At 41.5% G+C, this 24,945-nt stretch overlaps 1 protein-coding gene across 1 annotated transcript in view; it reads left to right on the top strand.

The window, feature by feature from the left end:
- The window catches only part of LOC115211121 (C-1-tetrahydrofolate synthase, cytoplasmic), a 94,358-nt gene that overhangs the window by 49,581 nt on the left and 19,832 nt on the right, over window positions 1-24,945 (top strand). The window contains exons 10-20 of the mRNA XM_029780059.2: window positions 4,190-4,248; window positions 6,640-6,813; window positions 8,055-8,191; window positions 8,868-9,097; window positions 9,947-10,049; window positions 11,537-11,613; window positions 14,744-14,884; window positions 15,582-15,650; window positions 16,946-17,057; window positions 17,682-17,863; window positions 19,152-19,252. Coding sequence (XP_029635919.1) covers window positions 4,190-4,248; window positions 6,640-6,813; window positions 8,055-8,191; window positions 8,868-9,097; window positions 9,947-10,049; window positions 11,537-11,613; window positions 14,744-14,884; window positions 15,582-15,650; window positions 16,946-17,057; window positions 17,682-17,863; window positions 19,152-19,252 — 1,385 coding nt within the window. The remainder of the gene's footprint in view (window positions 1-4,189; window positions 4,249-6,639; window positions 6,814-8,054; window positions 8,192-8,867; window positions 9,098-9,946; window positions 10,050-11,536; window positions 11,614-14,743; window positions 14,885-15,581; window positions 15,651-16,945; window positions 17,058-17,681; window positions 17,864-19,151; window positions 19,253-24,945) is intronic.

Here is a 24,945-nt window from a genome sequence, read left to right as displayed (position 1 = left end):
TTTGGCCATTTGACGGTCAAACACGCCCAAATATTCCACCTGTTTTATGTTCAGTCCAGCCAGATCCAGCCTTTCACACCTACCCTACAATGTCATTCTATGAATAAACAATCACATCACAGACATCTCAAAGCTATAAGATAATGCATGATTAATTACAAACAATTTCTTTTATTCTTTTACTTGTTTCAGTCATTTGACTGTGGCCATGCTGGAGCACCACCTATAGTCAAGCAAATTGACTCCAGGACTTATTCTTTGTAAGCCTAGTACTTATTGAATCGGTCTCTTTTTGCCGAACCGCTAAGTTACGGGGACGTAAACACACCAGCATCGGTTGTCAAGCGATGGTGGGAGGACAAACACAGACACACAAGCATATACACACACATATATATATATATACATATATACAACAGGCTTCTTTCAGTTTCCGTCTACCAAATCTACTCACAAGGCTTTGGTCGGCCCGAGGCTATGATAAAAGACACTTTACGCAGTGGGACTGAACCCGGAACCATGTAGTTGGGAAGCAAGCTACTTACCACACAGCCACTCCTGCGCCTGTAAATTTACAAGTCTTGTCTTATAAATTTCTTTTTTATCATTTCACTGTTAAAAGCTTATACAATCCATTTTTTAGAGTAAAGTTTATAAATTATCCTCATCCACCGTATTTGTGGTACCTCACTCGCCACATCGATGGAAGCTAAGCATAACAACAAATTAAAAAGATGGTAGGACACTACGAAAAATAAAATGGTTAAAGAAGTACTGCTCTAGATGGTTGTTGCTCAATCCACAAGGAAGGGACACTCCTTCAAAAATCTTTCCCAAATTCTTCCTCGTCTTCTTAAAAAAAATAAATGTAATAGTTATGTCCCTTATTTGGTAATAAAGAAAGACAGACAGGACAAAATGTATGTACAAGGTTGTCGCCCCTTGAATTCGTTATCATTGAACCTTGATCTCTTCAACGTCAACCTCAAATCCGTCGTCAGCCGGAGTTTCCTTATCTTCGGTCTTGACTACGTTGTCTTCTCCATCAATTTTTGTCATTGTCAACTTCATTTACGACAGTGAAGGATGAAGGGAAATTCTTTTTATGCTCAATGACATTGGTGATTACTTGATGCAGAATTGTAAAAGAATTTAAACTTTAAGCAGTTTGGTGAAAGATTACAACTTTTATATAATAAAAATTGTTGCACCTTACATTACTGTGTATGTATGTGTGTATATATATATATATGTGTGTGTGTGGAAGTAAGGACTAGAGTCGAAGGGCCTTAGAATCAATCCAGCAAAAACCAAAGTCCTAATATGTGGGAAGGCAGACAAATCACAAATCCCTTCAGGTAAATGGCCCTGCTCAATCTGTAGAAAAGGCGTGAGTAGAAACTCAATAAGATGTACCCAATGTAAGCTATGGACACATAAGAGGTGCAGCACCATCAAAGGAAGGCTAACTGGGAAGATAGCTTTTGTGTGTGGAAAATGCCCAGGAGCAATAAACACTAAAAATGGGCAGAAAACAGCTTTCGTCACATTCCAGGGAGAAAAACTAGAAGTAGTTGATAACTTCCATTACTTAGGTGACCAAGTCAGTAGCAGGGGTAGATGCTCTGAGAGTGTAGCTGCTAGAATAAGAATAGCCTGGGCAAAGTTCAGAGAGCTCTTACCTCTGCTGGCGACAAAGGGCCTCTCGCTCAGAGTAAAAGGTAGACTGTATGACACATGTGTGCAAACAGCCATGGTAGTGAAACATGGACCATGACTGCTGAGGATATGCATAAGCTTGCAAGGAATGAAGCCAGTATGCTCTGCTGGATGTGTAACATCAGTGTATACACGACAGAGTGTAAGTACCTTGGGAGAAAAGCTGGACTTAAGAAGCATCAGATGTGGTGTGCAAGAGAGGCAACTCTACTGGTATGGTCAAGTGGTGTGTATGGATGAGGACAGCTGTGTGAAAAAGTGTCAAACCCTAATAGTGGAGGGAATATGTGGAAGTGGTAGACCCAGGAAGACCTGGGATGAGGTGGTGAAGCACGACTTGAAACGTTGAGCCTCACCGAGGCAATGACAAGTGACTGAGACTTTTGGAGATAGGTTTGTGCTTAAGAAGACCCATCAAGCCAAGTGAGACCGTAATCGTGGCCTATGCCAGTGCAGCATAACCAGCCCATTTAAGAGTATCCTTCAATCATTGGGCAATAAACTGCACCTGCGAAGACCTGTTGAGGCAAGTGAAATCGTTGTGGCTGATGACAGTACTGCCTGATTGACACCCATGCCTGTGGCATGTTAAAAGCACCATTCGAGTGTGATTGTTGCCAATGCTGCCTGACTGGCCCTTGTGCCAGTGTCACATAAAAATCCCCCACTACACTCTTGGAGTGGTTGGTATTAGGAAGGGCATCCAGCTGTAGAAACTTTGCCAGATCAGATTGGAGACTGGTGCAGCCATCTGGGTCACCAGTCCTCAGTCAAACCGTCCAACCCATGCCAGCATGGGTTGGATGGTTTGACAATTATTGGTACTACTGCTACCTTTTTCATCGACCACAACTGCTTAACTTCCCAAGCTAACCTGTCATATCTCTCGACCTTTCTTTCTTCCTTATCGCACACCTTGTGGTCAGCTGGGCATGCTATGTCTATGATCCAGCATAGTTTGTTTTCTTTCTCAATTTAGACTATATCCGGTTTCCTATCTCATAGTTGCACTGAATCATAAAATCCCACAGGATCTTTGCATTTCTAACTTCGACGATGTCTTCAGGTTTGTGATCGTACCAATTTTTCTCTGTCAAGTCCATCCTTGTAGCAAAGTGTCCAATGGACAAGCCTGGCTATATTGTCGTGGCGTCTCTGATATTCCTTCTGGGCTTGTGGCGTACATTGGCTGGTAATATGCCATCGGTTACACCGTTTTGTCCACAGATTCTGCACTTATCACTTTCTGCTGCATTGTCTATTCTGTATTTTATGTAGTTTGTTCTTAGTGCTTGCTCTTGGGCAGCACATATTACAGCCTCCATTTCCGGTTTTAAATCCCTTTTAATCATCCACAGCCATCTTTTTTCTCTGTCTGTCTTATCTTCAAATTGTCCATGCATTCTTTTCTTTACCTATTTTCAGTTTCTTTCGTTTTCAAATTCTTGTATAGTGCTTTATTTTTGCAATCTTTCATCTTACTTAAGCCCGACCTTCCTACCTCTAATAATAGTGGTTCTGTGGCATTTTTTACATACCATGCTATGTTGTTTTCTTTTGGTCTAATGCTGTGTTCGCATCCAATAAGTCCTCTTCCCCCTCTTTTTCTTGGTACATACAATCTATCTGTGTCAACTTCCTTGTCTTTCTGTCTAAGCTGTTTAGTTCATCTACTCTCCATGCGATTACCCCTGCTCCATATTATTAATTATTATTATTATTTTTACTATTATAAAAGGCAGTAAACTGGCAGAATCGTCAGTGTGCTGAACGAAATGCTTAGTGGTATTAGTGAGTTCAAATTCTGCCAAGGTCGACTTTGCCTTTCATCCTTTCGAGGTCAATTAAATAAGTACCAGTTGAACACTGGGGTCAATTTAATCGACCCATCCCCTCCTCCAAAATTGCTGCCCTTGACACAAAATTTGAAACCATTATTGTTGTTGTTGTTGTTATCATCATCATCATCATCATCATTATTATTATTATTATTATTATTATTATTATTATTATTATTATAATTATTATTATCATCAATATCATTATTATTATTATTATTATTATTATTATCACCCGTACTAGGTCCAACCTGTGCTAGCACGGAAAACGGACGTTAAATGATGATGATGATGATCATTATTATTTTTATTATTATTGTTGTTGTTGTTATTGTCATTGTTGTTGTTGTTATCATCATCATCATCATCATCATTATTATTATTATTATTATTATTATTATTATTATTATTATAATTATTATTATCATCAATATCATTATTATTATTATTATTATTATTATTATTATCACCCGTACTAGGTCCAACCTGTGCTAGCACGGAAAACAGACGTTAAATGATGATGATGATCATCATTATTATTTTTATTATTATTGTTGTTGTTGTTATTGTCATTGTTGTTGTTGTTATCATCATCATCATCATCATCATTATTATTATTATTATTATACCAGAATAATACTGTGTGGAACCTCAGAATTCTTCCTCTAAACTTACAAGAAAATGTCCCAAGGTAACTTTGTCCAATCTTACTTCATATTTTATTTTTTTCATTTTTTCATATTTCTAGAATTGCAAAACAAAATATTTTTTTATCTAAATTTCCTCTTTGAATATTATCTCACTTAATTTAGTCTGTTTATCTTGATTGTGCTTAATTAAAACTTTAAGTAGTCTTCATTATATTATCTGCCTTGTAGTGTATGCGATGGACTTTATGTGGTGCCTGGCTGTGCAGTTAATAAATCTGACTCACGATCTTATTGTTCTGAGTTCTATCCCACTTGACAGAGCCTTGGACAAGGGTCTCTTACTCTGATCCTGGGTCAACCGATTCCTTTTAAGTAAACAGAAACTCTTGGAAGCTTGTCGTGTGTGTGTGTGTGTGTTTGTGAGTGTGTGTGTGTGTTTGTGAGTGTGTGTGTGAGTGTGTTTGCGTGTGTGAGTGTGTGTGTGTATGTGTGTAAGAGAGAGAGAGAGTATAAAACAGACATCTGGAGCCTGGTGCAGCTCTCTAACTTGGGGGCTCCCGTGAAACCATCCAACCCATGCCAGCATGGAAAACGGATGTTGAATGGGGATGATGATTGTGGGGATAATGATCGTGATGATCATCAGTTAACATCCATTGTCCATGCTGGCATGGGGTCGACGGTTTGACTGGGCTGGCAAGGCTGGAAGGCTGCACCAGACTCCAGTCTGATATGTCGTGGTTTTCCTAACTCCAATCACTCCAAGAGTGTCATGGGTGCTTTTACATGCCACCAAGATGCTTTTACATGCCAACGGCACAATATATAAAAATCTTGCTTCCCAACCACATGGTTCGGGTTCAATACCATTGCATGGCACCTTGTGCAAATATTCTCCACTACAGAGTCAGGCCAACCAAAGCCCTGGGAGTGGATTCAGTTCTATATTTAAGAGATGAATAATTATGTACATTATTTACATTATTTACATTTGATGGATATTTGTCCTCATCTTGTTTGTTGTTAACGTTTCAGCTGATATATCCTACAGCCTTCATCAGGTGTCTTGGGGAAATTTCAAACCTGGGTTCTCATTCCGAAGGTATTTTTTGATGTTGTTATTAACATATGCTTACGGGCATATGGTATAGTGGTTAAGAGCACATGCTGTTAACCCCAAGATTCCGAGTTCAATTCCAGGTAGTGACCTGAATGATAATAATAATAGTAATAATAATAATAATAATAATAATAATAATAATAATAATAATAAATGCCCTGATGCAGTACCAGGCAGTGGCTCTCATGGCTTCTGATTGGAAGTGTTATCATGTACATTGTTTTGTCTTGGTATAAAAGGTGGGCTACAGCAAATATTCTGCTCAATACCACAGATTTGCTTGTCAGTTGTTTGACCTTAACCAGTTGAGCATGTCCCTTAGTGGCTGACGATATGTGCATCTCTGATCACGAGCAGAAGTAGTGGGGGAGCATCATGGCCATGTGTTGAGAGGGATTCTTTGGGGTTTGAATAATTCACCTTTGGAAACAGGGGTGTTTTGTTTAACGTCCTTAAACAACTCTTATTCAGGGATCTTTTGAGTGGGATGGGTTACTCGACCAGAACAAAATTCTAACTGGGCTCCACCTGCAAGGTCATGCACTGTTTATCTTGATATGAGATCACCATGTCGTGCACATTTGGTCGTGATGCATGTGCCTAGTGTACCCTTATCAGATGGGTAGTCATGATGGGTATACTGGGCTTTGTATATTTTACTCCAGTGTCACTTTGATGGCTTGCACTGCTCTCTCACTCAATAATAATAATAACAAAATCGAAAAATACCTTAGGAATGAGAACCCCAAGACACCCGATGAAGGCTGGAGGGTATATCAGCTGAAACATTGTGTTAACAACAAACAAGATGAGGACAAATATCTGTCAATTGTAAAGATGAGGACACATGTCCATCAAATGTAAATAATGGATTCAGTTGATAGAAACTGAAAGAAGCTAATTATGTGTGGGTTGTGTCTTGACATTATGCAACTGATGGAAATCAAGCATCACCATCAAACAAGCAGTGTCTTTCATTTCCAATCTTCCATAAAAACATGTCTGGTCGTTGGGAAACAGAAAGGGCATCCAATTGTAGAGAATCTGTCTCAATGATGTCAATCTCTATCCCATGCAAAAAAGGAAAAGGGGACATTAATATGATGATGGTGGTGGTGGTGGTGGTGGTGGTATTGTATTTAAGAGTGTGTGAATGTCAATATTAAACACTTGTTGATGTTTGAAGAAAACAGTGACAATGTTGACATTCCTTTTTGACATTATGACTGGTCAGCTTGATTCTGAAAGACAGCTCTTTGTCAAACTTTTTTTAAAAGGACCTTGACCTTGTATTTACTTAATATATTTGTAGTGACCTTGAAATTGCAAAGAGCCAGCGTCCAAAGAATATTGCCTCGTTGGCCCGTGAGATCAACCTGTTCTCAGACGAAGTGGATCTTTTTGGAAAGCAAAAAGCTAAAGTGAGTTTGAAGATTCTGAATCGTCTGGCAAATACCAACAATGGGAAATATATCGTGGTTGCTGGGTAAATATATTCCATCATGCATTCTTTAACCGTTTCCTGGCCTTTTTTAATGACTTTTTCTTTTGTTGTTGTTTTTTGTTTCTTGTTTGTTTTTCACTTTTTTGATTGGTTGAGCTTTGTTACTACTGAATAGAATTGCTACAGGGGAAACTATGTGGAAGCCTGGCCTCTGTTTGTGTGTTTGTCTATTGATTCCAAGCATCTTCATTCACACTATGAAGCCAAAAATAGTTACATTGGCTGAGTTCCTTTCGAGTGTTGGGTCTCACGGAGGCAGAGTGGCTGAGCTCCCTTTGAGTGTTGGGTCTCACGGAGGCAGAGTGGCTGAGCTCCCTTTGAGTGTTGGGTCTCACGGAGGCAGAGTGGCTGAGACCCTTGGCATTATGTTGTGCTTGTGAAGAAGACCCATCAAGCTGACCAAAAGCACAGTCGTGGCAGATACCAGTGTCACACAAATGGCACCCTTGCTAGTGGCACATAAAAGCACCCACTACACTCTCAGAGTGGTTGGCCATAGGAAGGGCATCCAGCTGTAGAAACCTTGCCAAACCAGACTGGAGTCTGGTGCAGCCTTCCAGCCTTGCCAGCCCTGGTCAAACCGTCCAACCCATGCCAGCATGGACAATGGATGTTAAATGAAGATGATGATGATTCTCCAGTAAACAGAAATCCTGTAATTAAACAGCATACAATGTTTAGTGGCATGAAGAGAATCTAGCCATAGAAACATGATCTCAGTAAGTCTCCTCTAACTCATGACAGCATAGCAAACAGACATAAAAACAATAATGATGATAGTGATAATGAGGAGGAAAAGAAGAAGACTGATGATGACAGTGATGATGATGAGGAGAATGATGATGATGATAACAACAGTGGTGACATTGAGGAAAATGATGACAAAGAAAATGATGATAATGCTGGTGATGATGATGATGGTGATGTTAAGGATGATGATTATGACAATGACGATGCTATGGCCTTGTACCCCTGGGCAAGCTTCCTAGCACTGTCATTTTCAGTTTATTTAATTAAACCACAAAGCAGGCCCCAATTCTCTTTCCCCCATTTCACAGGTCAGGGGTTAACGATGTGAAGATTGTGCATTCAGTTTTTAAAGTAAAAATAAACCAACCCAGCCACATAAAATATTTATGAAAAAACAACAAAAATAATACCCTGGCCCCTCCTTGAGCTTTTGTAAACCCTAATACTTAATTAAACCTTGTTATCTTGTGCAGAATAACCCCAACACCTCTTGGAGAAGGTAAAAGTACCACAACAATTGGATTGGCCCAGGCATTCGGAGCTTGTTTGAAGAAGAATATTGTTGCATGCGTCAGGCAACCCTCACAAGGCCCAACTTTTGGTATAAAAGGTAAGTTGAAGGGTTTGGTGATGGGATGGTTAACAGATTCATTGGTTGAGGGTTTTGGAAAAATTTTGACCTTCAAAAGAAAAACACTGACGTATTTGAGATTTTTAGTTGAAGGCTGCAGGTTTGGTTGTGTGGTTGTGAAGTTTGCTTTCTAGTCACATGGATCCGGGTTCAATACCACTATAGGGCACCTTGGCCAAGTATCTTCACCTATAACCTCTAGCTAAGCAAAGCCTTATGAGTGAAAGTGGTAAACAGAAACTAAAAGAACATTATTCACATTTGACGGATAGTTGTCCTCATCTTGTTTGTTGTTAACACAATGTTTCGGCTGATTTATCCTCCAGCCTTCATCAGGTGTCTTGGGGAAATTTTGAACCTGGGTTCTCATTCCACTACACCATATGGTGGCGGCGGCAGTGGTGGTGGTGGTAGTGGTGGTGATGGAGGGGTGTTGGTGGTGGTGGGTCTGGGGGTGGAGTTCTTGGTGGTGGTGATGGTGGATGGATTTTAGTGGGGGTTCTGGGGGTGGATTTCTTGGTGGGGAGAGTGGGGGGTCTTGGTGGTGGTGGTGATGGTGGAGTTCTTGGTGGTTGGAAGAGTGGTGGTGGTGGGGTCTTTGTGGTGGTATAGCTAGTATTGTATATATATCTGTCTTTCTAATTTCTTCCACTAGGTGGTGCTGCTGGAGGTGGCTATTCTCAGGTAATTCCAATGGAAGAATTCAACCTTCACCTTACCGGTGACATCCATGCAATTACTGCCGCCAACAACCTGCTTGCTGCACAACTCGATGCACGGATGTTCCACGAGAGCACACAGACAGACAAAGCCCTTTACGACCGTCTCGTTCCAACCAAGAAAGGCAAACGGGCATTTTCCAAAATTCAGCTCGACAGATTAAAGGTGAGACAGGAACATTTATTTTAATGATGTTACAGACATCGTCATTTCAACCAATGCTAGAAATAGCAGCTAAATATCCCTCAAATCGCAAAGTCTGTCTTCTTAAACTTTCAACATTTGTGAGGCTCAGGGTCAGGAAGAGCATCCGGCCTTGTGTCAGCTGACCGCACCAACTGATCTTCTGTGTATTCCTTCTGTTTAACACTAGGACAGTAGTGGTCAAGTAGCCAAACCTATGATCAAAGATATTCCAGTCATGACCATCCAGTCTTTCCAGATATTGCTTTTCTCATTATATTCTTCCTTTTCCAAAGGTGATGATTTGCAATTTGGCTACTATTTCTAGCATGTTAAGTAACCATATAGAGGCTTCTTTGTTTGGTCATTTGATCGTTTTACCTGATTGTGCAACTGACCTCCTCGTCTGACTGCATCAACTGGTCACAGAGAATGACCACACTAATTAACGACAACAGTTGATCACCCTATTTGACTGGACATACCAGCGGAACACATGAACTGACCATGAGCTTGTGAGGGATCACCTGTGTGATTACAGGAAAAATAGCAGCCAAATCTCCCTCAAATCAAACCCTACCATTCTTTGAAATGGGATGATACATTAGATGATGTAGTCCTAGGTAAACGATCTCTGCAACTGAAAACAATGCAATTGTGACAGCTGCAATGCTTTAACCATTGCTCTGCTGAATCAGAGCTGACCTGGGGCTATACAACAACAACAACAACATCACTGCTTGACCACTCAGGCTGTGCCAACACCTGCTGACTACACAGACTGACCATCAGCTAATCCACTAGTTTAACAAAGTCTTCTTTAATCTCCAGAAACTTGGTATTTCCAAGACAAACCCAACCACACTGACCCCTGCTGAAATGACCAAATTTGTCCGCCTGGATATCGACCCGGCTACCATCACCTGGCAGAGAGGTAACTTTTTTTTACAATTTCACCTCCATCTTTTGTGTGTGTGTGTGTGTGTGTGTATACACTCATGCATATTTGTCTATGTGTATGTAATTGTGTGTGAATATGTGTGCATTTGTATGTGTGTGTGTGTGTGTATATATGTCTTTGTCTCCCAACCAAAGGTTCTGGATTCAGTCTCACTGCATGGCACCTTGGGCAAGTGTCATCTACTCTAGTCTTGAGCTGACCAAAGCCTTGTGAATGGATCTGCTAGATGGAAACTGAAAGAAGCCCATCATATATATCCCTCTCTCTCTTTCGGAGAGGCACTGAGCAGCTATACGCACATATACACACACAGCAGTAACTTCCACCTACCGAATTCAATCACAAAGCTCCGGTCGGCTCGGGGCTATAGTGGAAGACACCTACCCAAGGTGCCACATATATATATAAGTCACATCTATGGTGAGTTAACTTGGGAATTCCAAGTGACAATGTAACCTTCATGTAATTATGGTAATCTTGGCCTGAGGATTAGCTGAGTTGGGTACTCCTCATTGAATAATTATTACATCAGAGGATCAGCTGGCTAAGAAACATATGCAGCCTGGATTTTACCTGTTCCCCTGCCTCCATTTGGATTTTTATTCATATTCATAGCAACACTAGTTGCTAAGTATGAGCTATAGGCATAGGAGTGGCTGTGTGGTAAGTAGCTTGCTTACCAACCACATGGTTCCGGGTTCAGTCCCACTGCGTGGCACCTTGGGCAAGTGTCTTCCACTATAGCCTCGGGCCGACCAAAGCCTTGTGAGTGGATTTGGTAGACGGAAACTGAAAGAAGCCCGTCGTATATATGTATATATATGTGTGTGTGTGTGTGTATATGTTTGTGTGTCTGTGTTTGTCTCCCCAACATCGCTTGACAACCGATGCTGGTGTGTTTACATCCCCGTAACTTAGCGGTTCGGCAAAAGAGAGCGATAGAATAAGTACTAGGCCTACAAAGAATAAGTGCTGGGGTCAATTTGCTTGACTAAAGGAGGTGCTCCAGCATGGCCACAGTCAAATGACTGAAACAAGTAAAAGAATAAAGAGTATAGAGAAACTTTCAGTTTATCAAATATCCTTGTGACTTCAATATGGGGAAAAGTGTGTAAATTCTTATCGTTCCCGACCATAAAATGTCCATTTTTTATTTCCTGCCAAAGACTGCTTGAAGCTTACAAACTTCCTAAACTTGGATCTCTGGATCTTACCCTTATATATATATCGAGATATATATGTACATGTGTGTTTGTGTCTATGTTTGTCCCCGACCATTGCTTGACAACCAGTGTTGGTGTGTTTATGTCCCTGTATAGAAAATCCGAGTCTTGGAGTTGATTCATTTGACTAAAAAACAAACACACACACACACACACATTAAAGACAATTTGTCTTTTGCTTTTGTTTTGTTTTTTCTTTTTTTTTTGTAATACTTTTTCTTGTTCTTTCTTTGACAGTGATTGACACCAACGACAGATTCTTAAGGAAGATCACAATTGGAGAGTCTCCCACTGAGAAGGGTCACACTCGTTCGGTATGTAAATATCTTAAGTTTAAGGGTCAGATAATCACCAGGATGGAAATATTCATCATCATCGTTTTAAGGTCCACTTTTCTATGTTTGCATGGGTCTGACAGAATTTAGTGAGGCAGGGTTTCTATGGCCAGGTGCCTTTCCTGTCACCAATTCTCACCTGTTTCCAAGAAAGGTAATATCTCCCCCCCCCCAGCCCCATGCCCAGACATGTTTGCACAAAAGACTAGAAAGGAACAACCTTGCTTGTATGAAGATGATATTTTTATTTACAAGGCACCGAGCTGCCAGAACTGTTGGCACGCTGGGCGAAATGCTCAGCGGTATTTCGTCTGTCTGTACATCCTGAGTTCAAATTCCACTGAGGTCAACTTTGCCTTTCATCCTTTCAAGGTCGATAAATTAAGTACCAGTTACGCACTAGGGTTGATGTAATCGACTTAATCCGTTTGTCTGTCCTTGTTTCTCCTCTCTGTGTTTAGCCCCTTGTTGGTAGTAAAAAAGAGTTATTTCGTCTGCCGTTACGTTCTGGGTTCAAATTCTGCCGAGGTCAACTTTGCCTTTCATCCTTTCGGGCTCGTAACATAAAAAGCCAGTAACACATAAAAAGCACTTACTACACTCTCAGACTGGTTGGCATTAGGAAGGGCATCCAGTTGTAGAAACCTTGCCAGATCAGATTGAAGCCTGGTGCAGCCAACCGGCTTGCCAGTCCTTAGTCAAACCGTCCAACCCATGCCAGCATGGAAAGCGGATGTTAAACGATGGTGATGATGATGACTGAGGCTGAGTGTATCTTTGTATTCAATAACAAAAGGATTGTCTATATTTACCTGGTGCATTCTTTACTGTGGCTGGCATTATATGTATGTATGTGTGTGTGTGTGTGTGTGTTATCCTTACATTACTGTATTATTTGTATTTGTGTGTAGTTTTCTGTCTCACGTTCTATGTTGTTGTCCTCCACATTTAATCTTTGTACATCCATCACCTTATGATATGATTTGTGCAGCCAATGAGGAATGATATCATGCAATTTAAAGACCTTAGGCTTTAAACCTGCTGAAACTATGCTGAGTCTAGTCTCTTTGGCTGATGAGGGGCTTTCCATGTTTATTTGTCCTTTTCTGTTGTTTCCATTTGATTTTCTCTGCTCTATCTGTAATGCATATACATATTGCCTATGTATGTGTGTGTGTATATATATATATATATATATATATATATATACAGAGAGAGAAGGGTATATATGCACATATGTGTGTATGTATGAATGCACATAATGAGGTTTGGGATATTGATTGCTTCTTATTTCTTTATTGCCCACAAGGGGCTAAACATAGAGGGGACAAACAAGGACAGACAAAGAGATTAAGTCGATTATATCGACCCCAGTGCATAACTGGTAATTTATGACCCCGAAAGGATGAAAGGCAAGGTCGACCTTGGCGGAATTTGAACTCAGAATGTAATGGCAGACGAAATACTGCTAAGCATTTCGCCTGGTGTGCTAACGGTTCTGCCAGCTGGTTGCTTCTTTTCCACATTATGGTAATGGAGAGATTTGGCAGCACCTCAAGTCACTGAGCAGTCCTTTCCAGGGAAAGCATGGCTCACCTGTTAATCAACAAGGACCCAGAAAAGGTAATCTAATCAATGCTTGTCCAAATCTAGAACTGACCAGCAGCCCACCCATGTCAAATACAAGGTAGCCATGAATCTCCTCCACAGCAAACTTACCTCTGCTCCTCCCATCCTTCTCCAGCCCCTCAACACCTCGCATGATATGACCACCACTCCTCCCTCTCAACTGAGGGAGCTCTTTAGTGTTGTGAGTCATAAGGTAACCTCATTAGTGCTGGTGTAACAAAAAAAAAAGAGTAGCCAATACATTCAGAAAGATGGTTGGCGTTAGGAAGGACATCCAGCCACAGGAAGCTTGCTAAGACCAAGATGCAGGAACAGGATGCGGTTGTGATTCATTGCAATAATCGTATTCAATACAATTCAATTCAATTCAATTTTTATTGGCTCAAAAAGCAAAAGCAAGGCCATATAGGGGGACAGGCAGTTATGTACAGGGAGGGTGGTCATACAAAGAGTTCAGGCTATTTCTGGTGAAGAGAGACTTTGAACCGAGCGGTCGTCGGCATCTTCACTATCTCGTCCGCCAGCTTATTCCACGGATCCGCAACCCGGACGGAGAAAGCCCCTCTCCTTCGATTGAGATGAAATCGTCGTAGGTAGAGCTTTTTGGAGTGACCCCGCAGCCCACACTCTGGAGCAGGAATGAAGAACAGCTCTTTCGAGAGGTTGGTATGGAAGCATCCACCGTTTTGTTGGTGATTCCCTGCTCCTCCTGGCAGACAATGCCTGTGCACCACTCAGGGGACCAGCCTCCAAGCCATGGGTCCGTTTGGGTGGTCATTGCTGGTGAGGGTTTTACAAGGTTGAAGTGCAAATCTTATCTCAACCCAACATGCAGAGGGGGGGACGTTTGGTCTGTTCTTTGACATACTGGATCCTACACACCTGGTGTGTGTGTGTGTGTGTGTGTGCTGATCCATAGGATCCTGTCAAATTGTCCAACCCATGCCTGCACAGAAAGCAGACATAAAAATGATGATGGTGATGATAATGGCTGTGGTGGTAATGATGTTGTTGATGATGATGATATTGGGGATGATGGTGATGACAATGATGATGATGATGATGTGATGTTGATAGTGATGGTGATGATAATGATGATGTTGGTGATGATGATGAAGATGGTATTGGTCATGATGATAATGATGCTGATGGTGATAGTGATGGTGTTGATAGTGATGATGACAATGATGATGATGGTGATGACAATGATGCTGATGATGATGATGTGTTGGTAGTGGTGGTGATGACAATGATTTTGGTGATGACAATGATGATGTTGGTAGTTATGCTGTTAGTGATAACAACAATGATGATGGTATTGATGATGATGATGATGTGATGTTGATAGTGATGGTGTTAATAATGGTGATGATAATGATGATGTTGGTGATGGTGATGATGACAATGATGTGTTGGTGATGATGATGTTTTTGCTAGTGTCAGCCTCTCTATCTCTGCGTCTCTTTCCTCTTTTGTCCAGACCCAGTTTGACATCACAGTGGCCAGCGAAATAATGGCTGTCCTGGCTCTGGCCGACAACCTTTCCGATATGAGGAGGAAGCTTGGTAACATGGTGGTGGCCAGCAGCAAAACAGGGGTTCCGATCACAGCCGATGACTTGGTAAGCAGGAAGACATGGCTTTCGTTTCATTCTACAGACACTGTGTTTGGGGGGGTTTCTAAACAGGGAGGGGGGGACTTGGTTATTTGATGCAGCAAACTGACTTCATGGTGGGGGTGGGGGTGGTAGTAGTAGTAGTAGTAGTAGTAGTAGTAGTAGTGGTGGTGGTGGTAGTGGTGGTGGTGGTGTTGGTGGTAGGGGGTGGTAGTAGTAGTAGTAGTAGTAGTAGTAGTAGTGGTGGTAGTGGTGGTGGTGGTGGTAGTAGTAGTGTTGTGGTGGTAGGGGGTGGTAGTAGTAGTAGTAGTGGTGGTGGTGGTAGTAGTAGTAGTGGTGGTGGTGGTAGTAGTAGTAGTGGTGGTGGTGGTAGTGCTGGTGGTGGCGGTGGTGGTGGTAGTACTAGTGGTGGTGGTGGTGATAGTGGTGGTAGTAGTGTTGGTGGTGGTGTTGTTGGCGGTGGTAGTGGTGGTGGTGGTGGTAGTAGTAGTGTTGTTGGTAGCGGTGGTGGTAGTAGTGCCAGTGGTGGCGATGGTGGTGGTGGTGGCCATGGTGTTGATGTTAGCCCATTAACAACACCTACCACCACCCTACAACACTCCTTGCCGTGTGCAGACCTTATCCCTTAATCCCTTTCTACCCAATATCCTTTCATTGTTTTCAGTGACTCCCTATTTCCTAATTGTTGTTATTCCCGTTGCAGGGAGTGTCTGGGGCCTTGGCTGTGCTGATGAAGGACACCATCAAACCAAACCTGATGCAAACTCTAGAAGTAAGTCGACCTTCTACTCTTTTTTTATCTTTTACTTGTTTCCATCATTAGACTGTGGCCATGCTGGGGCACCGCCTTGAAGAACCCTTTAGTCACATAAATCAACCACAGTACATTTTTTTTAAAGCCTGGTACTTATTCTATCAGTTATTTTTGGTGAACCACTAAGTTATAGGAATGTAAACACACCAACACTGGTTGTCAAGCAGTGATAGGACAAACAAAGATGCACACACACATCTATACATTTATATATATGTATATATATCATCATCATCATTTAGCATCTGTTGTCCATGCTGGCATGGGTTGGACGGTTGACCAGGGCTGACACGCTGGAAGGCTGCATCAGACTCCAGTCTGATTTGGCATGTAGTGTCGTGGGTGCTTTTTACGTGCCACTGGCACAGGAGCCAGTCAGGGTGGGGGGTGCTGGCATGGACCACATTCGGATGGTGTTTTATACATGTCACTGGCATGGGGAGCCAGTCAGGCAGAACTGGCAACGACCCATGCATGAATGGTGCTTGAGAGCCAGTCAGGCGGCACTGGTATTGGCCACAACTACAATTTCCATTTGATTGTGATTTGATTTTTGATTTTGTGTATTCTGGTCACCTTGGCCATCCTTAACCCCTTAGCCCCTTTATTCCCTTACCTTCCATAATGGGAGATCCCTACCATACATGATTATTAATATTGCTTCCTTAAAGTTTGACCACAACACCAAATACATTTCCCAGTGACTGCTACATGTTTCCCAATGCCAGTTTTTACTTCGAGTAACCTGTTATTTCTTTAAAAATGAACAAAAACTGAACTTTTGAATGTCTGCTGAGTCCCTACCCAGCCCCCAGCATCAATCCTTCTTCCCCCACCACATCTACTCAAGAAATTAATTATCTACAGGGTGATTCAAAAGTCTCCATACATAGGAAAAATTTATTTTTATTTTATAAGAAACGGTTTATAAGATCCCTTAAATCTCCTTGATTTCTGTCTTTGGGGTCATTTGAAAGGCATGGTGTATTGCAGAGAGATAAAAGACCTACATCATTTGAAGGAACGCATCACCAACTCCTTTGTACACGTATCACCAGATGTGCAATTAGGAGTTCACAATGAGTAGGGGCAGATGTATTGCAATGTGTATTCAAAACAATCGTAACCATTTAAGAGCCTGTTAAATAAAAAACAAACTGTTCTTATAAACTGTTTCCTGTAAAAAGATAAATTGTTCCCATGTTTGGCGACTTTTGAATCACCCTGTATTGCTCTGTGTTCTCTATTACCAGGGGACGCCTGTTTTCGTCCATGCAGGTCCATTCGCAAACATTGCCCATGGCAACTCATCCATAATTGCTGACAAAATTGCCCTGAAACTTGTCGGAGAGAAAGGTTTTGTAGGTGAGTATCTTTTACCCCTTCTTTCATAGAGGAATATTGTATACTCGTCTCATAGGGGAGTATCAGATACTCCTTATTTCACAGATGTACTCACTAAACATATAATTCTGTAGAGCCACTGTTGGTCATTCTCCCAAGTGGTCATCTCAGCTGGTTTTACATTATATTAAGAGAAAAGACAGGATGGTCACAGCTGGAACGTCTTAGATCATTAGCCAGCTATATCTGGTTAACCTGCTGCTAAACAACAAGAAGCAATGACACATAAGATAATGTGGTCCTAGGTACACTATGCTTGAAAAAAGATAGGATGATCACAGCTAGAATGCCTCTGATCATAGATCTGCCTGATAAGGACTGGCCTAGGGTTAAACAACGACATCATCATCATCATCGTTTAACGTCCGCTTTCCATGCTGGCATGGGTTGGATGATTTTGACTAAGGGCTGGCGAACCAGATGGCTGCACCAGGCTCCAATCTTGATCTGGCAGAGTTTCTACAGCTGGATGCCCTTCCTAATGCCAACCACTCCTAATATTTCTCCCTGTATCTCACTTCCTTGTAAATTGATTTTAAAAAAAACAACAAAAAGCATCATTTCTCATCGTTTCCTTTCTTCCAGTGACTGAAGCTGGCTTTGGTGCCGATATTGGAATGGAGAAATTCTTCAACATCAAGTGTCGTTATTCTGGTCTGAAACCAAGTGCTGTGGTTCTTGTTGCAACAGTAAGAGCTCTGAAAATGCATGGTGGAGGGCCTACAGTAACTGCTGGAGTACCGTTACCCAAAGCTTACACTCAAGAGGTATTCTTACATCACATTATTATTATTATTATTATTATTATTATTATTATTATTATAAAGTGGCAGGCTGGCAGAAACGTTAGCACACCAAGCAATTAGATTACGTTCTGAGTTCAAATTCTGCCGAGGTCAACTTTGCTTTTCATCCCTTCAGGGTCAGTAAATTAAGTACCTGTTGCGTACTGGCGTCAATCTAATCGACTGCCACCCCACCCACCCACCCCCCAAAATTTTGGGCCTTGTGCCTAGAGTAGAAAAGATTATCATTATTATTATTATTATTATTATTATTGAGGTGGCGAGCTGGCAGAATTGTTAATACACTGGGTGAAATGCTTAGCAGTATTTCCTCTTGCTCCATTCTGAGTTCAAATTTCGCTGGAATCAACTTTACCTTTCATCCTTTTGGGGTCAATTAAATAAGTACCAGTTATGCACTAAGGTCAATATAATCGACTTAATCCCTTCCCCCAAATTTGAGGCTTTGTGCTTCCAGTAGAAAGAATTATTATTATTATTATTATTATTATTATTTGGTGGCATGTAAAAAGCACCCACTGCAGATGGTACATGAAAAGCACCATTTGAGTGTAATCAATCCCTCTCCCATGTAAACACAGACGAAATACTGTTAAGCATTTTACCCAGTGAGCTAACGTTTCTGCCAGCTCGCCGCCTTGGAGTTACCAAAATATTCTTTTCTACTCTGGGCAAGGTCTGAAATTTTGGGGGAAGGTACCAGTCAATTAGATCGACCCCAGTGCATAACTGGTACTTAATTTATCGACCCTGAAAGGAGGAAAGGCAAAGTCGACCCCAGCGGAATTTGAACTCAGTACGTAAGGACAGACAAAAGACTGCTAAGCATTTCGCCTGGTATGCTAACGTTTCTGCCAGCTCACCACCTTAGGGAAATATTCTTTTCTACTCTAGGCACAACGCCCAAAATTTTGTGGGAGGGGGCCAGTCAATTAGATCAATGCCAGTATGCAACTGGTACTTAATTTATCAACCCCAAAACGGTGAAAGGCAAAGTTGACCCTGGCAGAATTTGAACTCAGAAAGTTAAGACAGACGTAATACTGCTAAGCATTTCGCCTGGCATGCTAACAATTCTGCCGACTCATAGCCTTATAATGGAGTAAATACTGTTGTGTGTGTGTGTGTAGTACCACCAACACCCTCAATACGTTTATCAATCCCAAAAGCCTAAATACAAACAGCATCTTATTCTTGAACCCCAATATTCTTGAACCCCAGATATTCAAGAATTGATTTCTAATTTCAGAATCTTGACTTGGTAGAGAAAGGTTGCACTAATTTGAAGAAACAAATTGAGAATGCCACTTTCTTTGGAGTTCCAGTAGTGGTGGCCATAAATGCCTTTGCGTAAGTTTACTTTTCTTTTTCTTTTTTCTTTCTGGTATTGTGTGACAATAGACAATGTCACATGGTGAGTGTTTAGCAGTGGTCACTTTTGAATATGGCACAACTTTACCACCTTTCTGACTCTGCCAATACACTCATACACACATGTTTTATATATATAGGCACAGGAGTGGCTGTGTGGTAAGTAGCTTGCTTACCAACCACATGGATCCGGGTTCAGTCCCACTGTGTAGCACCTTGGGCAAGTGTCTTCTGCTATAGGCTTGTGAAACTGAAAGAAGCCCGTTGTATATTTATATATATATATATATATATATATATATATATATTATATATATATATATATATAATATATGCGTGTATTTGTTTGTGTGTCTGTGTTTGTCCCCCCAACATTGCTTGACAACCGATGCTGGCGTGCTTGTGCCCCTCATCGCTTTTACTCTCTGCATCTTTGTCCATAGCTTGTCCAGCCCCCCACAAGCAACCTGTAAACACCACATCCCACAAACCCCATGTGGTTACACACAAATGTTAACTATGACACAACAGAAACAGCAATGCCATGAGCTGACAAGAGGACCTCTGGGTAGGCGCTTGATTCGCTAAAAATATCAGCGATGGTCGATGTCCTGGAGCTTTAAAAGAAAATACAGAAACGCCTGTCTCCATAACTATGCTCAATCAGGGCCGACCTGGAATTAAACAACCACAGAAATCATATTTAAACATTTGAATATATTTTTGTAGTTCAAATATTTTCGGGTTACAGCGTTTTTTCAATTATCTCCCTTGACTAGCTTTTTTCTAATCACAGTTACCTCCCTTGCATCAGTTGACACTTAAAATATTGCGTTTTTTTGGGGGGGTTTTATGCGAAACATTTCTCCAGAACTTATCTTTTAGGCAAATAATACTTTTGAGCTTCGCAACATCGTATTTCACGTCTTCGTAAAAAGTACAAAATCCGTCTTCCTCTAATATATATGTATATAAAAACCTTCCGTTTTCTGATGAGTTGCAGCACACCTGGTCTCTGAACAATAATATAATAATAATAATAATAATTGTGTACAGTGCTCAGGTGCACTACAACTCATCTAAAGTGTATATATAATCAGGTGTAGTTTCGACGGATTTCGGGAAGCATGAGGGCCAGTTCGTTAAATAATTATTTTTTTCCTACATTAATGGAAACTAGGGAAAAATTGCAAGCTCCGAAGTGAGTCTCTGTGTGGGTTACTCGCTGCTAGAAATAGCAGTCATATCTCTATCAAATTACAGCCCTATCATTGTTAAAAGAGGGCATTGAATTATGTAGTCCACGTGTGTGTGTGTTCCTTTATTGATCTGATGAATCATGTGACCATTTTTAACCTATGGATCCCTAATTTACTCAGATGGACCCTCCTAACCATCAGATGTTTAAAAAATCCTATTATATTTTTACAGTTAAATATTATTAGGAATTGTGTGGTAAGAAGCTTGCTTACCAACTAGATGGTCCTGGGTTCAGTCCCACTGCATGGCACCTTGGGCAAGTGTCTTCTATTATAGCCTTGGGCTGACCAAAGCCTTGTGAGTGAATTTGGGAGACAGAAACTGAAAAAAGCCCGTCGTATATGTATATATGTGTGTGTGTGTGTGTGTGCAGCAATATGAAAGGAAGTTTAACCAGGAAAATAGTTTTTGTGTGTGGCAGATGCAGAGGGGCAATAAACACTGAAGATATACAGAAAACAGATTCCATCACATGCCATGGGGGAAAACTAGAAGTAGCTAATACCTTCTGCTACCTAGGCGACCAAGTCTGTAGTGGGGATGCTTGCTCTGAGAGTGTAGCGAATAGGGTAAGAATAGCCTGGGCAAAGTTCAGAGAGCTCCTACCTCTGCTGACAACTGAAGGCCTCTCGCTCAGGATGAAAGCTAGACTGTGTGATGCATGTGTGCAAACTGCCATGCTACACGGCAGTGAAATGTGGGCCGTGAATGCTGAGGACATGCGTAGGCTTAATCCTTTCCACTTATGGCACAAGGCCTGAAATGTGAGGGGAGGAGATTAATCAATTATATTGACCCTAGTGATTCACTAGTACTTAATTTATCGACCCCAAAAGGATGAAAGGTAAAGTTAACCCTGGCAGAATTTGAACTCAGAACAAAATTCCGCTAAGCATTTTTTCCCAGCATGCTAACAATTCTGCCAGCTCACCACCTTAATAATAATAATAATGATGATGATGATGATAATAATGAATTAATGTTGTCTTTTGGCCACTGCATAATTATTTTTAATTATTGTTTTTTTTTTTTTCAATTCTCATTGCCTTCTTGTAGCTGGATCTGTAGAGGAATTAGAGAGGAAATTCTTAATATGGATGATAATCCTGTAACTGAGATGGCTGAAGGTAAACTTAGCAAAGACTAAGGTTTTAGTAAGTAGGAAAGGGGACGGGACCCTGGGAGCTGCAGAGAAGTGGTTTTGATTGATATGCAGAAAAGGGGTCGGTATAAACTCCATAAGTTGTATCCAATGTGAGCTATGGACATACAAGAGATGTTGTGGAGTCAAGGACAGGCGATCCAAGGACGTAAGCTTTGTTTGTCATACAATCACTGGAGAAATACATTCTATGATCTTGCTGGAGGCATATTGGAGCAGAACATACAAGAAACAGACTGGAAAAAAGATGATTCTCTTGATGGCCTGCTGTGCTAACCTTGGATTGTAGGGTGACCCACAGTGCTTGAGGAGACCTATTGAGTCAAGTACATCAACATCAAAATGAAAAATCAAATGGAAATTGTAGTTGTGATACCCATGTCGGTGGCACGTAAAAAGCATCATCTGAATGTGGCCGATGCCAGCGCCACCTGACTGGCGTCTGTGTTGGTGACACGTAAAAAGCACCAACTGATTATGGCTGTTTGCCAGTCTCCTCTGGCCCCTGTGCCGGTGGCACGTAAAAAGCACCCACTACACTCACGGAGAGGTTGACGTTAGGAAGGGCATCCAGCTGTAGAAACACTGCCAGATCAGACTGGAGCCTGGCGCAGCCTCCTGGCTTCCCAGACCCCAGTCAAACTGTCCAACCCATGCCAGCATGAAAAACGGACGTGTAATGATGACTTGGATGGCTCACAAGAAGTAGGTTTTGTTAGCTTAGAGATGTAATTAGTAGGAGAGGTGGTTGCTCCGAAAGTAAAGCAGCCAGGTTCAAGGAGCTTCTACCAGTGTTGATGACAAAGATCTTTCCCCTTAGAGTGGTGAGCAGATCATATGTTTTTCTGTTGGAACTGTAATGCTGTATGGTAGTGAGACTTGGGCCTTGAATGCGGAGGGCTTGGGAAGACTGGAAGAGACCTTCATCTTTGTCGTCATCATCATTTAACATCCATGTTCTCTACTGACAGGACCTGATTGGTCTGAGAACTGTGTGATGTTCCATTGTCTGCTTTGGAATGGTTTCTATGGCTGGATGCCCTTCCTGACACCAACCACTTTACACCATATTTATTCTTTTCTTTATTCTTTTACTTGTTTTAGTGATTTGACTGTAGCCATGCTGGAGCGCCGCCTTTAGTCGAACAAATCGACCCCAGGACTTATTCTTTGAAAGCCTAGTACTTATTCTATCGGTCTCTTTTTCCAAACCGCTAATTTTTCGGGGACGTAAACACACCATTATTGGTTGTCAAGCGATGTTGGGGGAACAAACATATACACACACATACATATATATACATATATACGACAGGCTTCTCTCAGTTTCCGTCTACCAAATCCACTCACAAGGCTTTGGTTGGCCCTAGGCTATAGTAGAAGACACTTGCCCAAGGTGGCACGCAGTGGGACTGAACCCGGAACCATGTGGTTGGTAAGCAAGCTACTCACACACAGCCACTCAACTTCAATATTGTTTTTCTAATGGATGCTATCTTTAAATGAAATATTGTTGTCATAAACGAGGCAGACACTGGTCATTAATTTATTTAAATTTTCTGCCACATGTTACTTTCAGATTAATTTAGCTTTGCTAAACTCATTTGTAAAGACTGCAAAAAAAAACAAAATCAATGAGTTTATAGAACTTCAAGGACATCAGATTTGGTTGTTGCTTTTGTTGAAGTTTTATCATACATTGAAATGATTTTATAGTTTGGTTTATTTTACCTTTGTACCACCACAATCCCCACAACATCACCATTTGCCATTCAAGAATTTGGACCTGGAGATCTCCATTTCCAGCGACTTTGAGGGCTACCTCCCAGTGGTGTTGGGTGTCAACGGAGAGCCCTTGACTACAACAAGACGACCAAGGTTTTTGGGTTTTTTTTCCAAGGTCTGGGTTCTCCTGCCCCTAAGCCCTAGACCATCACCTAATCACCCTTACCCGTCTTGTTGCTTAACAACAACAACAACACCACCACCACCACCATCACTAGTTGTTCATGCTGTTGATGCTACGTGATACAGCAAACAAATGAAGTGGCCTCTATGCGGTGCCATGACTGGTGGTAATAACACACTAGCATTTCTCAAATATTTCCCTATGGAAGGACATTTCATTAACATATTTTTACAGGAAGAAAAAAAAGGAAAACAAATTAAAAGTATAAAAGATCAAATTATCAAGAGAAAAAAAACACACCCATAACTACCTCACCAAGGAAATCATCATCATCATCATCGTTTAACGTCTGCTTTCCATGCTGGCATGGGTTGGACGATTTTGACTGAGGGCTGGCGAACCAGACCCAATCTGATCTGGCAGTGTTTCTATAGCTGGATGCCCTTCCTAATGCCAAGCACCCCGAGAGTGTAGTGGGTGCTTTTTACGTGGCACCGACACAGGGGCCAGTCAGGCAGTACTGGCAATGACCTCTCTTGAATCTTTTTACACATGCCACCAGCACAGGTGCCAGTGAGGCGACGTTGGTAACGATCACGCTCGAATGGTGCCCTTTTACGTGCCACCAGCACAGAAGCCAGTTGGCTGCTCTGGCAACGATCACGCTTGGATGGTGCTCTTGGCACCCTATAAAATTTTTAAAAAAAGCAAAAAGTGGTGAGGTAGGATTAAGCAGCAGAAGATTAGTGGTGGGGGGAGGGAGTAGAGTGGTTGTACATCCCAGATCAAATGGTGTGTTTGGCTGTTCCTTGCAGACATGATTGCAAAAGTGTTGCCATGGAGAATGAGCAGTGACACCTGCTGCAACAGCCACCCCACCTTGCAGGGCTCATTTCTCAGATGGGGCCATAGTAATCCCAATTTTGTAGGAAAAGGAAGGTCATGTTGGCTAATGAGGTTGTATAGCCACTGTTGCAAAAGGTGGGTTGGTCACAGCTGGATTGCCTTTTATCATAGAGCTAGCTGGTCCTTGTTTTATTCATTAATCTCTACCTTCTCCCTTAACCTTTGGCACACTACATTTTTTCTAGAATTGTCTCCCCTGCCATTGCTCTGATATTACAAGGGAGAAAATTCATATGGTGACATAATGAACTTACAGTGTGCTAAAGGTTAAATATGTCAACATATTTTTTTAAGGTCTTGGATTGGTAACATTGTTAAAGCATTGGGTAAATTGCTGCTTGGCAATGTTTTGTTCCAGATGTCTGGGTTATGACCTCAAACCCCACCAGGGTCAACAGTAGCTGTCATTCTTTTAGGCTCTGTAAATAATTTAAC

The sequence above is a fragment of the Octopus sinensis genome, linkage group LG1, assembly GCF_006345805.1.
Source record: "Octopus sinensis linkage group LG1, ASM634580v1, whole genome shotgun sequence".
Classification (NCBI taxonomy): domain Eukaryota; kingdom Metazoa; phylum Mollusca; class Cephalopoda; order Octopoda; family Octopodidae; genus Octopus; species Octopus sinensis.
The sequence above is the reverse complement of the archived record's forward strand: the minus strand, read 5'-3'. Positions and strand labels throughout refer to the sequence as shown.